The 13,675-nt window shown below is 36.9% G+C and overlaps 1 protein-coding gene across 1 annotated transcript; it reads right to left on the reverse strand.

Annotated features, from left to right (window-relative positions):
- Positions 1-323: 323 nt before the first annotated feature.
- Positions 324-9,629, reverse strand: LOC131546450 (nuclear factor 7, ovary-like). Its single transcript, XM_058786028.1, has 6 exons — positions 9,052-9,629; positions 8,564-8,659; positions 5,416-5,646; positions 5,312-5,334; positions 5,112-5,230; positions 324-1,310 (listed from the first exon to the last, which is right to left on the reverse strand). The coding sequence occupies exons 1-6, from the start codon at positions 9,445-9,447 to the stop codon at positions 823-825; spliced, it is 1,353 nt and encodes a 450-aa protein (XP_058642011.1). The 5' UTR covers positions 9,448-9,629; the 3' UTR covers positions 324-822.
- Between the last annotated feature and the right edge of the window lie 4,046 nt (positions 9,630-13,675).

Here is a 13,675-nt window from a genome sequence, read left to right on the forward strand (position 1 = left end):
TTACGTCAATGAAATAATGATGATTTCACATATATAACTGAAATAAACAATTATTCATTTAGTCTCATGATGAACAAATATTGAAATTGTGATATGGATTAAATATTGGAAACATAATGAATGTAAAAGATGAAAGCAGGTTGATCCAGAACTACAGGAGTAACGTTTACTGACTGTTGTAATGAAGTCCTTCAGATTCTGAATCAGTCGCACAATTTCAGTAAAAGTCAGTATAAAGCTGCGCTGAAGTTTCCGCTGCTGACAGGAGCTGAGACTGATTTAAACAAGCGACTCAGTTACATTCATTTATTCATTCATTGGGGAAACAGAAATAAACACAATTCAGGATTCACACTTTTAGATCAATGCATTTCCATGACTTACAAACTAGATATCATGCACAAACATTTAACCTTTCATTACTAAAATCATATAATCACAGTTTATAATGTAAAAACAAAAATGAAAAAAAGCATTGTTCTGGTTCTGAAACTGAGACAAAAATAGTTTTCAGTGAGTCACAGAGACTTTGTTCTGAGAATCAGATTTATAAACAACTTTAATCAAGTATTTTCATAGTATTTATATTTCATTCAATTCTACGCCGACGTCAAGGAGCCTGACATATATTCAGTATTCCATGTGGATTACATCATTTACGTCAATGAAATAATGATGATTTCACATATATAACTGAAATAAACAATTATTCATTTAGTCTCATGATGAACAAATATTGAAATTGTGATATGGATTAAATATTGGAAACATAATGAGTGTAAAAGATGAAATCAGGTTGATCCAGAACTACAGGAGTAACGTTTACTGACTATTGAAAGGTAAGATCTTCAGAGAGTCAAGAGTACAGAAGAAAGGAAAGAGTGTGTCAGTGAAGGAGGTTGTGAATGTGTGTAGATGTGTGTTAGTTACAGGATCAGAGAATGACACCGTTCCTCTGTCATAGTCCAGATACACTCTCACACGCTCAAGATCCTGTTCTACACGAAAACCAGAATCATCAGACCATCTGTGCTGCACACTCCAGACATCAGTGTTAAAGAAATCATATCCCTTCCTTTGGTTTGATGCTGTAGTTACTCCAAGACTCCACCATCGACTCTCTTTAACCTCCACATCCCAGCAGCGTGTTCCTGAGTTAAAACCCTCTGAACCCAGAACACAGTAATTGTAGTCAAATCTCTCTGGATTATCAGGAAGCGGTTGTTTGTTCCCGCTGTATCTCACACTGGTCAGATCATCAGAAAGGAGGAGATGTGGATTTGCAGTGTTTGGATCCAGAATCACAGGAGCTGATGAAACACAATCAACAGCTGCTTTTATTCTGATGTTCATATAATGATCAAGAGTGAACCGTACACAGATTATTATGAATTATGACACTTGTTCTATTGATCAAACATATCATTTTCCTCTGATCGCTGTCAGTTAGAGCTGCACGATTAATCATTAAAAGATCGCGATCTCGATTCAAACACCCACACGATCTCATTTCTAAATGACAACGATTCAGTGTTTATTAAACCTTTGATAAAATCATACTGGAACATTAAAATCTGTTTCCGTGCTGCCGCTGACACAGAGAGAGCAGTTATCATGTTTAGGTAAGAAACAGCTTCACAAACAGTCTTTTAACCACAAAGTATTATTTCTGTCTTACAATCAATGTTCCCTCTAAGCTGCGCGCGCGGCCGCGCACTTCTTCCACCGTGGCCGCGCAGAGAAATAATGTGCCGCACACACGCAAAAATGAGTTTTTGATTATAAAAAAGCCATTTGATTATATTCTAGTAAAAACGAAAGAATTGCCATGCTCGGGTAAACCGCTATAGAGTTAGAACCGGTGAATGTGGTTTACAGGTTGCATAGAAAGAGAACGATGTGATGTGCGCCAAACGAGTCGCTGTAGAAACCCAATACTTCAATGGTTGCGGATGAAGTAGCTCAAATCGAGAGCCAACGCAATGACATGTGAAATAACACGTTCTCATGTATTAAAGAAGAGTGGCTTGATTAAGTGCTGGAAATAGCGGACGATGGGCACAGAACGAGAACAAAACATTTACAGTCACACACAGGTGTATTGTGCAAACTGTACTTTAGGGATGTTTAGATAGCTATAGAAGAATTCACGTTCACGTTTTTTGTTTTTAGTATTTAACTTACAGATCTCAGTTTAAATGCTTAAGTTGTTTTGATATTATATTATATTATGTTAGGCCTATATTATAAACCTAATAAATAATTGACCTTGTTTTTTTAATGGAGTCACTTATGTTCATCAAGGCTGTATTTATTTTATCAAAATACAGAAAAAAATCCCCAGTAATATTGTGAACTCTTTTAATTGCTATTGCGATTTCTAATATTGGTTTTCTATTTTAATATATTTTAAAATATAGTGTATTCCTGTAAAGCAGCAGAGCTGTATTTTCAGCATCATTACTCCACTCTTCAGTGTCACATGATCTTCAGAAATCATTCTAATATTCTGATTTATTATCAGCCTTGAAGCTGTTGTGCTGCTTAATATTTTTTGGAACTTTTTTTCTTTGATTCTTTGATTAGGCTAATAAAAAGTTAAAAAGAACAGCATTAATTAAAAATATAAATAGTTTCTAACAATGTACGTCTTTACTATCACTTTTTATCCATTTCACACATCCTTGCTGAATAAAAGTATTAATACAAAATAAGAAAGAAAAAAAATGTACTGATCCCAAACTTTTGAATAGTATAGTGTATATTGTAACACAAAATTTCTATTTTGAATAAACACTGTTCTTTTTAACATATATTTCTCAAAGAATCCTGAAAAATATCACAGGTCCCATAAAATATTAAGCAGCACAACCTTTTCAAACATTGATTATAAATTAGCATATTAGAATGATTTCTGAAGGATCATGTGACTCTGAAAATTTAGCTTTGCTTCACAGGAATAAATTATATTTGACAGTATATTAAAATAGAAAACTTGTATTTTAAATTGCAATAATATTTCACAATATTATTTTGTGAAATAATATTCCGTATTTTTAATCAAACAGATACAGCCTTGATGAGCCTAAGAAACTTCTTTAAAAAAAAAAGTACTGATCCCAAACTTTTGAACAGCATGTATTGTACTGTAAAAATGTTTTCTCAGATAACCTAAAATGTGCATTATTTAGTCATGTCAAGGGTCAAACCAAATATAAATAGCACATTAAAGTTAAAAGTTACACACGCGTGGCATAAAGAATGTTTTTGCTCAGGTGATCAAGGTGGTCAAATGTCCGCCCAATAGAGAAAAGTTTTGCTCAGCAAGAAAAAAAAATTAAAGGGAACATTGCTTACAATCATTCATATTATCACAGAAATACTGGGATAAACGTTTATAGTTTGGATATAAACACTGATGTCTATGGTTGCGATCGAGGGTGTAGTTTTGGTTTGAACATTGGGGGGGTTGAAGTGTGAACTGTTTTAGTGAACACCCTTGTCATGCTCCCTCATAAGCTTTATTTATTTATTTATATGTTTGTTTGCATATGTTTATTTTTGTAAAATGGTCTTTTACACATGGCTCTCGATTCTGACTTGTACTTGCTCTTATGAAAATGTACTTCTTAACTGTAGTGTTTGTCATAATAAGGCCAGCCTATTAATCATTTCCAGGCCAATAATGACTTTTCTTTATTAATCTATATAGCATTTGTTATAAAAAATAACACATATTTAGGAACAATAGCTACAGCATGCCACAGTTGTAATATAAATCTATAGGGAATAATCTATTATAATTCTACAACAATTTAGACACAGTTTCCCACAATAAATAAGCCTACAATAAAACATGATAAATTAAGGTGGTCATGAGTAGTTTAAAGAGATTTTAATTAGTAGTGCTGCTGCAAGATTGTTTTCTCCTCTTTTCATCAGTCTTTTTAGTTTATGTGCCTTTTTTAGATAATGTTCGACTTTCTCCAAAGCATTTTAAAGTGGCAATTTCTCAATGGAATTAAAATATTTCATACATTTGACATCAGCTTCACGATAGCAACTTGCAACTTGTACTTGCTAGATCTCGTTATTTTACATAAAAAACAAACAAACAAACAAACAAACAAAAACAAACAAAAAAAAAACGGGTTGATTCGGTTGTTCTGAAGGAATGTAATTTTTTTTTTTTTTTACCGATCTGGTATTTGGGGTCAATATGACCCCACACTGAAATTAATGGGAAATGAGAAAAAAATCTATATTATTTTTCATGTCAAAAAAAAAAAAAATCAATAAATATGGCATATATCTGAAAATTTCCACACAGAAATGAAGGCCTGGTACTAGAGCACAAATACAATGTGGAACGAGCATACGCACTCACACACACTCACACACACACACACACCCATTCATATCTGCTTATTGCAGCTGTTTTTGTTTTGTTTGTTTTGGTTTGTGTATGGTTTTTATTTTATTTTAAATAAAATTGTTTTGATTTTACTTTTTAGATTTAAAAAAATATGTGCCTGCAATCAAGTTTTAGTGACAACTTGTGTGGCATTCCTGCAAATTTATGTGGCTTCAAAGTACTTCATATCTCCCAAAACACCGCTTTAATGTATAGATGAGAAGTAAAAAAAAAAAGAAAAAGAAAAAAAGGATATAGTATTTGTATGATTAAAAATGTATATATTTTTTAAAATTACTCTATCAATTTTGGGGTCATATTGATACCATTAGTGTACAGGAAATGAGAACCATATGAGGGTTAATAATTCTTTCAAATTAATTAAACACTTAAATAGATTGCAGCAATTAATATTTTGTCACAAATTATTTTGTTTTGTTCAGAATCGTGCAGCTTTACTCTCAGTGTTGTTACAGTAAATATGTGCTTGAGAAATTTTAGATTTGATAATCAATCAAACTGAACTGAGATCTGCTGTATCACTGTAACTGTAAATATCATGTGGAGCAAAGTTGTTCTTCTCATTTTGGTGTAGTAGCTCATCTGGTTATTCACACATAATGCTGAAATCTGTAAATATTCCCTCATGCATCATTTCCAGTGTATGTGTAACAGCACAGATCTTCTCCAGACTCACTGTTTTGGACGATGTCCTGCATCTTCTTCCAGACTCTGAAGGACAGGTTGCCCAAGTATCGTGGCACATGAATCAAAGCTCCAGAAGGCGTCTGTGGATCCGGCTGTGAGATCTGGACTCTGGAAGAACATTCAGGATCAGAACTGCAGTGGCTTTGGCTTCAGAAGCAGAGAGACCAGAGACACCAGCAGATCACTCACCTTTCCATCGTGACTGGAAACTCCTGCAGAACAAACACACCATTTATCATCAAGAACTCAATCAATCATCAATCAATCAATCAATGGATGATCTGAAATCAGACCTTTAGAAAGCAGACGTCATTGGCTTTCATCATCTCCTCCGTGTCTTTGATTGTGTGTGAAAGAGCTGAGATGTGTCTGTTCATCTCCTCCAGCTTCTCCTTCATCATCTGCTTCTTCTGCTCCTCTTCCTCTCTCAGTGCAGTGATTGTAGCTTCTTCTTCATCTCTGAGAAACTGATGAAGCTTCTCAAACTGCTGTTTAATCTGACGCTCTGTGTGCTCAGCTTGAGACTGAAATCAAATCACATTCACTTCAATCATCTCCATCAACACACATCAACACATCACATCATTCAGATCCAAGAGAAACTCAGACACCGACAGATAACAGATCCAGAAGCAGATTGCTGCTCTATGGCAAGCCGTTTTAACTTTTATTCATTCTCAGGATATGACTTCTTGATATCAACAATTAGCATTTTAACTAGTGAAAATGTAATTGTTGATATCAAGAATTAATTTCTTACTAGTAAAAATGTCTATTCTTGATATCAGGAATTAGATTTCCACTAGTAACAATGTTAATTCTTGATATCAACAATTACATTTTCACTAGTTAAAATGCTAATTCTTGATATCAATAATTAAATTGTTGATATCAAGAATTAAATTGTTGATATCAAGAATTAAATTGTTGATATCTGTAATTGTATTTTCACTAGTTAAATGTCACCATAGGCTGCCATTCAAAATCAATTGTTGATATCAAGAATTAATTTCTTACTAGTAACAATTTCATTCTTGATATCAGAAATACAATTCTTACTAGTAAAAATGTCTATTCTTGATATCAACAATTTAATTCTTGATATCAACAATTAAATTCTTGATATCAACAATTACATTCTTGATATCAACAATTTAATTCTTGATATCAACAATTAAATTCTTGATATCAACAATTACATTCTTGATATCAACAATTTAATTCCTGATATCAAGAATTAACATTTTAACTAGTGAAAATTGAATTGGTGATATCAAGAAGTCATATCCTGAGAATGAATAAAAGTTAAAACGGCTTGCCATAGCTGCTCATCATTTACAACAATAATAATCTGGAATCCATTATGTAAGGGATAATCAACGGCTAGCTGTGCATTAAACAATTTGAATGCACGACGTGGAGGTGAAAAACCGCCTGACGGTGGTTGCCTCCGCGAAGTGCATTCAAATCGTTTAATGCACAGCTAGCCGTTGATTATCCCATTTATGCCATGGTCATTTCCCAGCATTCACATATTAAAGATGTTAACAATATTTGTCCTGCAATATTTGACCGGATTTGACCTGTATTACTATTCAACTGCAACTGTATGTTACTATGGTTACCAATGTTTATATGAAGCGCATTAATATAGAACGTGATTAAACTGACCTGGAACTACCTGCAGTTAAACTAATTTAATCAACACCTGCCAGCCAATCAGAATCCATTATTCAGACAGACCATGGCATAAATTAAATAACAAATCATAATTATGTTAGCTTGCATATAAACACCATAGCAACCACCCTGAATACCCTAGCAACAACATAGCAACACCCTAGCAACCAGCCCGGGTACCTTAGCAACTGCATAGCAATAACTTAGCAACCACCCCAGGTACCCTAAAAACACCCTAGCAACCACCCTGAAAACCCTAGCAACCGCATAGCAGTGCCCTTGAAACCACCCAAGTACCCTAGCAATCTGTTTTTCTATCCATCTGTTTTTCTGATAGACTGAATTTCCTTCAAAACATTCAAACTTTAATCTTTAAAACTATTTTAAATTTCAAACTTTAAACTGAAAACTTTCAAACGTCAAGCATTTACAACTTTTTGTAACTTTCTGGTTTGGCTTTTTCAAGCCAACTTAAAGTTTATCAACAAACTTTTTTATTTAGTTGTGTATCGTGATCTTAGCCTGGTAATACCTGAGACTTATCACTCGTATAGTTTTGAATGGGGAAAAATGCAACGCTCAATATGGCCACTCAAACACAGGAAGCCCCGCCTTCTGAATGAAAGAGCCAATCGCTAATCGGTAAAGTCACTGCAGCTGCCGTTAGAAGTCTCGGTTGCTATAGAAACAGTCAGCGCTCTGAGACATTCGCTGAGGACTGCGCATGTGCACTGGCTGTTCTAGCCTGAAAAATAAGCTTTTTATAATGCTATTTGAGCAAAAGAAACAACATTTATGATACAGTTGTCGACAGATTTTTTTGGTGATTTCAAATATGAAGTTTAATCGTAAGCTTAGTGAACAGTTTTGGAGAATTTGATGTTTCCACATTCAAAGAGATAGGAGCTGCACTTGCATGCCCGAGAGGTGTTTCAAAGCTGGCCGCCGTGTGACATGACTTGTCTTAAAGAGACTTTGGTAATACCAAACTCTGCTACTTCGCTTTGCTTCGTAGACAGAGTCTGAAGGGCATAATTGACAAGCGTTTACTTTCTTGTGGGTGGGGGGTGGGGGTGGGGGTGCTTGTCTGAAGTGTAAAATCAGTGGTGTACCCGTAAGCCAATCACAAAACGGTTGGTTATGACGTAAGTTATTTGCCGCCTCGAACTTCCGCTGTAAACAACACAGGTATGCAACCAAAACAAAACCATCAAGTGAAAAATACCGGAGTGAAGATGGCTGTGAACGAGTTTTGCAGATTATGTGAAGTAAATCTACGCATCCACAATTATCGCCTTGCCGGACTTTTGCCTCCCCAGTTTCTCGCTGACGATCGGTAACAGTTGATAAATTAAACTTTTCCCAAAACCTGTCGGGAGCAGGGCCACAACATCACCTCCATTCAAAATGTGAACCAAACACTCTTCTTGTTCAGGCTTCAGTTGGCAAATGCCGGGAATATTCTCCACAACAGAGCGAATAGCTTCCCGTGTCTCCATGTCCGCTGTTGTTTTAGATTTCCCTCACCTAAACTGCAATCTTAAATTCGGCGCTTAAGGTCTACGTCACGGCTCTCAGCCTGCCCTCTGTTCGTTGGTTGGCCGGCTGCTGCGGAGCCGGAGATAATCTGGGAGATGGTCTGCTATATCAGACTGAGTACAGAAGCGAAATGAAATTGAGCAGAAGTACGAAGTCTGACGTAGTCAGGCTATCGTGATCCTACACCTGTACTGAAAATCACTTTTGATTGTGTTTCCTCACCTTGATGTGTTGAACTGTTTTCTCAAACTCTCCTTTCAGTTTTTCTCTCTTTTTAAGTTTCTCCTGTAAGGACTTCAGTGCTTTATTGAGCTCCTCCTAGAATTGAACAAAATAAAAATATATAAAACACCAGATTACAGTGAAGAGAAGAAAATACAGTGATCATACAGTGCAGTGAAAAAAAATTTGCTCTCTCATCCTGATTTTATTTATCTATTTATTTATTTTTATTGTATATCTCACTCTAAATTGATTCGGAAATTAAAACCTAACATAAAGCAAAGGCAATCTGCGTAAATACATACACTTAAATTGAACTTTGTTAACAGCATGAAGTTGATTAAAAGGTCATACCCAGTAACTACACTTTAGTATAACACTATTTAGTGTACACAAAAACAGAAGAAGTCAGTATGGGGTCAAATACTTTTTCATAGCAGATTATATGTCATATGAAGTTGAGTAAAATGACAGAGACCTATACCTACCTTATATGAAGGAACTACTTCACTGATGGGTCTGAATGTGTGATTGATATGTTGTTCTGAAGTAAAGCACACGACACACGCAGGCTGTTTGTCCTCCAGACAAAAGAGTTTGAGCTTCTCACTGTGTAAACTGCAGATCTCCTCAGATCCTGATGAACGCCTCTCATTTCTCTCCTTCAGGAACGACTCACACAAGTTTTTTAATGCAAGATTTAATGGAGGACGTTCTTTTGAGGATCTTCTCCTGCAGACAGGACACTCCTGAGTTTTCTTGGTTCTCCAGAACTGTTGAAGACACTCTTTACAGACACTGTGACTACATGATAAAAGAACAGGAGCCTTGAAGATTTCACAGCACACGGGACAATTATAGTCATATTCAGCTGATGAAGCCATTTCCACTGTTTGAGCTCCAGCAACCTAAACTTTACTTTCTCTTTCTGAACGACGGTTTCTAACATGAATAACCGAATAATCTTCAATGTTTTTCTCTTCGTTGTTCACTGATGGCTGATTCTTGTTTGCTTTTGTCAAAGAGAAGAAAATCAGTGACAGAAAGGAGAAATAATAAGTCAGTCTCTTCCTGGTTAGTGTTGTAAGAGGGTGGAGTTTCTGATCACCTTTGTGTCTTTAACCCTTTAATATTCAATCCTAAAAGGAACCAATACATTTTTTTTTTTTAATAAATTCAGCTAATTTGAGTAGATTCAGTAAATTCAGCAATTAAAAACATTTTACACAACAGAAACATTTTTATTTACAAGAGGAATAATCTTTGTAAAATATATTTTAAAATATCTTAATTATTTTTTTAGTCATTTTAAAATGCACTGTAAAACTAAAACTACCCCCCCCCCCAAAAAAAAGTATTAAAATTTCCAAAAGTGTTAACTATATTAGGAAATATCTCGATTCTCAAATATGTGTAGACTAAGTAAATGCATTTTGCACTTTTATAGATTGTTATTTGATCAATAAATGATGATGGGCAAAGTAGACTAATAGTGTAATCTATTAAAACCCAGACTTTTTACTTAAGTACCAGATATGGGTGTCATGCCATGAAATACTTTTAATACGACTGACTTTGCATTTAATGTGAATTTAATAACAATATTGTAAGTTACTAATTATAACACTTTCATTTTACAGAGAGTAAAGAACATTTACATTATCAAATAACATTTTCATTCAGTTTAGCCAGAGTTAAGGCACTCTCAAAAACTCCCATTACAATCACTGAAGCTGTTTACACTGTGAAATAATATCTTACTTACATTCGTATGCACGTCTGCACTTTGTTGTTTCTGATTAGAGAATTTGCCAAATAATTCAGTCAGCGAGCAAGTGAACAAAACACTGCGTTTCAGGGATGACTCATCTGAACGTCTCTGATTGGCCATTGCATTCATAAGCTCAACAGAATCGTGTTTGACTGGTTATAATGCAGCATTGTACAAACACATCTGTCTCTGGCTCAGCGCCAGCCAGCGAACGCAGATTTGAATTTAGCAGCTGATGCTGTGCGACTGAACGATCTGATCACATCGGTGTGATTGTATCAAATATAAAAAATATTGTTTGGGTATTTTTTGTCTTTTGGAAGCTGCATTCAAAATCCACTTGGCTCAGAAATCTGAGGGGTCACGTGCCATCCAGGTACATCCATGTCATCCAGGTACTTTTTGACTACTGTAGAATACTGTGAATACTTATGAATAGGGATGTAACGATATTATCAATATCGTGATATCAAAACTGTCTCGATATTATCGTGGTCACATGACGATATGAAACGATAGGTCTTCCGGGCAAAAAGTGTATTTTTAAAATATATTTAAACTTCTTATTCTAACATAAAATGTCTTTAAATTTCTGTTTTGGGCCATTATGCTTTGGCACAGTATCTGTCAAACTAACTAAAACCGAAAGCATAATATGCCTAAATCCCTTCATCAAATCGGTTTCAAAGCAAAGTGCACACTTCGTTCAGATGATCTGCTCGTGATCCAGTGTTTTCCGCGCCTCAGAATGGCTCTGTTCACAGTGAATGAATGCAGTAAACTCGTTTATCACACATGCTGTGAGTTTAGGGCATGTTTAGGAATGCAATGATGTAGAGAATCAGCTCAAAAGGGAAATGTATATAAATGTAGCGGAATTAAATTGCCATCAACTGATCTGTTCATCCAGCGAACATTCAATGTAAGTTCATATCAACTCTAAGAAAAGATATTTGTACATACAAAGGGGAGCTAAAGTGGATGAATGAAGCCATTAGAGAAACCAGAGAATGCAGTTATGGAAAGAGTCAGTTAACCACCGGAGTAAAACCATCAGCGTCGTTTATAACGAGGTCTATACCTTATACTAAACCTCTGTTTTTTTTAGTTAAACGTACGATACTTGCATTGCCTTGGTCGTTGACGAGTGTCCGGATGCAGTCTCGGATGAATGTCTTGATGGTTTCAAGGTTTTGGACTTGAGATCACGTTCTTCCGGGTTGAATTTCAAAGATGTCCTGACTCAGTGGTGATTGGGAGTTTCTTCCCAGGTAGAAAGTGAAAAAGAGCTAAGAAAGAGATCTGCTGAGATCTGAGAATCTTTGGTTGAATGGAAAGTCAAGGCGGCAAGGCCTGGCGCAAAAACTTAAGGGTTGCTGCGAAGCTCACATCCTCCTCATCCTCTTAGGATCTAAAAGAACCGCAGACTGCAGGCGGGTCACTGATGTGAGAGCTTTATCTGATATAGAGGTCACTCCTTTCGGGTGTCAAAGAGCCAATGGTGTCTTGAACTTTTGGAGGGAAAGTTTCCGACTCTTTGTCTCCAAGCATGGTCATTTGCATATGTAATTGGATCAGAAGTTCATATACAAACTAGTAAAGATTCTTAGAACACTAATATGTTGCATAGGTATCAACACATAATACACCCTCTCAATTAGGTCATCCGAAGACGAATTGATAGAGACCAAACATGGTATAAGTGAGGTGATATTAACTAGTGATCTATCATCATAAGCATGCATAAAACAGTATACAATACACAAGAACATATACAAGAACAGTAATAATATACACAATGACCTGAAGGATAGGGGTGTTCATTCAAAGAGAGGTTTTTCTATGATTTAATTAGAGAAGAGTCCATTTTTATGGCATAATGTCTTTCCTAAGGTTCAAAGATGGTGAGAGGGAGAACTCTCAACATGCCATTAGGTTATAAAGTTTATCTGGTCTGGCTGAAGTGCCCTGGTTGTCATGGTAACCGGGGGCCTGGAGTCATTCACAGACATACTGGCAGCCAGTATGTGTATTGGGTGAGGGGTCTGTGGCTATTTGTTAATCTAATGACTAATTGATTTGTTAAATCTAACTAAATATTGTGTGTCTGATTGGTCCACATGCTACAATGGTTAGCAGTTATGCTTTATTTTCACGGCAGATGATTACAGAATTTCACTAGATTTGTAGTGAGGCGCGCAGTCTCCCAGTCTATCAGATCCCACTCGAGGTCCAGCAGTCCCAGCTGTATAAAATCAGCTCACCCTCAGCCGTGGTGCAGGGGGAAGAGCTCCACTCCGCGCTCACACTGTCCACGGCTTGCTCCCTCATGGTGGGCACTGTCACCGGCTCTCGCACCTGGTCTGACGGGTTAGGCTCAACTTCCGGGGCGATCCTCTGCTCAGTCGCTTGGCTTTGCGCTGGCTCGGGGATCACAGGCGGGAAATGGCTCTCCGTCATCGGTGGGCTCGGGCTGATGCTCCGAACCGCGGGGAGATGGTGGGCTGGGCTCTGGGTCAGGACTCTGGCGAGAAATGGATAGCCATTCACCATCTGCCCGGTGGATGATCTCGCCAGAGTCCACTCCACGAAGGTGGCGAATTCCGCTCGAGGACCATCTTCGGAAGACATGCTCTGCTTGCAGCGTTCAGGCTAACACCAAAGAACACGCAAATCGCGTCGTCTGGGTAGCTGGTGAGTTCTGCAAGGGCCAGAAACAGGCTGGTATGGTCCTCGAGCGAACGCTCCCCTTGCTCCAGCATGAGGAGGAGGAATTTGGGCCGGACGAGGGGATCCATAAGGAAACACACAATGGAAACAAAAACACAGAGGAAAAAACGGAAAACAAAAACAGAGGGGGGACACGGAGGTTACTGTTTCGGTCGGGTCTTCTGTCATGATTCGCTGTGGTAAGGAGCACGAGGGAAATGCGGAAATGTTTAACAGTCTTTAATACTTGAATCACATGGGATAGCCACATCAGGAACACAGGAAACACACAATATCCAACAAGTAGACCCGAAAAACATGAACTGAGTGGACTAGGGCTTTTAAACACAGGATAATTGGGGAAGAATGAGACACAAATGAACACAATCAACATGAAGGAGAAACTGGGTCACAGGGAGCAAAAACACACACAGACAGTCCAAAACCCTGACAATATGAGTGTCTGCAATGTACAATTCAGTTTAGACAGTTTGCAATGATGCGAGTGCAGCCTCTGTCGTGTTGCCAAATCCAGCTATTATAAGCATCTTTGTTAACTTTGTAAGTTTCAGTTTAGGGTTAGTGATATATTTATCTTATCTTAAGATTTGAACTATTTTTTTTTTTTAAAT

Source organism: Onychostoma macrolepis, chromosome 09 (assembly GCF_012432095.1).
Source record: "Onychostoma macrolepis isolate SWU-2019 chromosome 09, ASM1243209v1, whole genome shotgun sequence".
NCBI classification, from domain to species: Eukaryota; Metazoa; Chordata; class Actinopteri; order Cypriniformes; family Cyprinidae; genus Onychostoma; species Onychostoma macrolepis.

What these genes read in the sequence shown, in the direction of transcription:
- LOC131546450 (XM_058786028.1), bottom strand. Translation starts at nt 9,447, where the DNA reads ATGGCTTCATCAGCTGAATATGACTATAATTGTCCCGTGTGCTGTGAA. An exon ending in AAGTAGTTCCTTCATATAAG is followed by an intron (nt 8,660 to 9,051) that starts GTAGGTATAGGT and finishes GTTCAATTCTAG; the next exon opens with GAGGAGCTCAATAAAGCACT. An exon ending in TTTCCAGTCACGATGGAAAG is followed by an intron (nt 5,231 to 5,311) that starts GTGAGTGATCTG and finishes ATGTTCTTCCAG; the next exon opens with AGTCCAGATCTCACAGCCGG.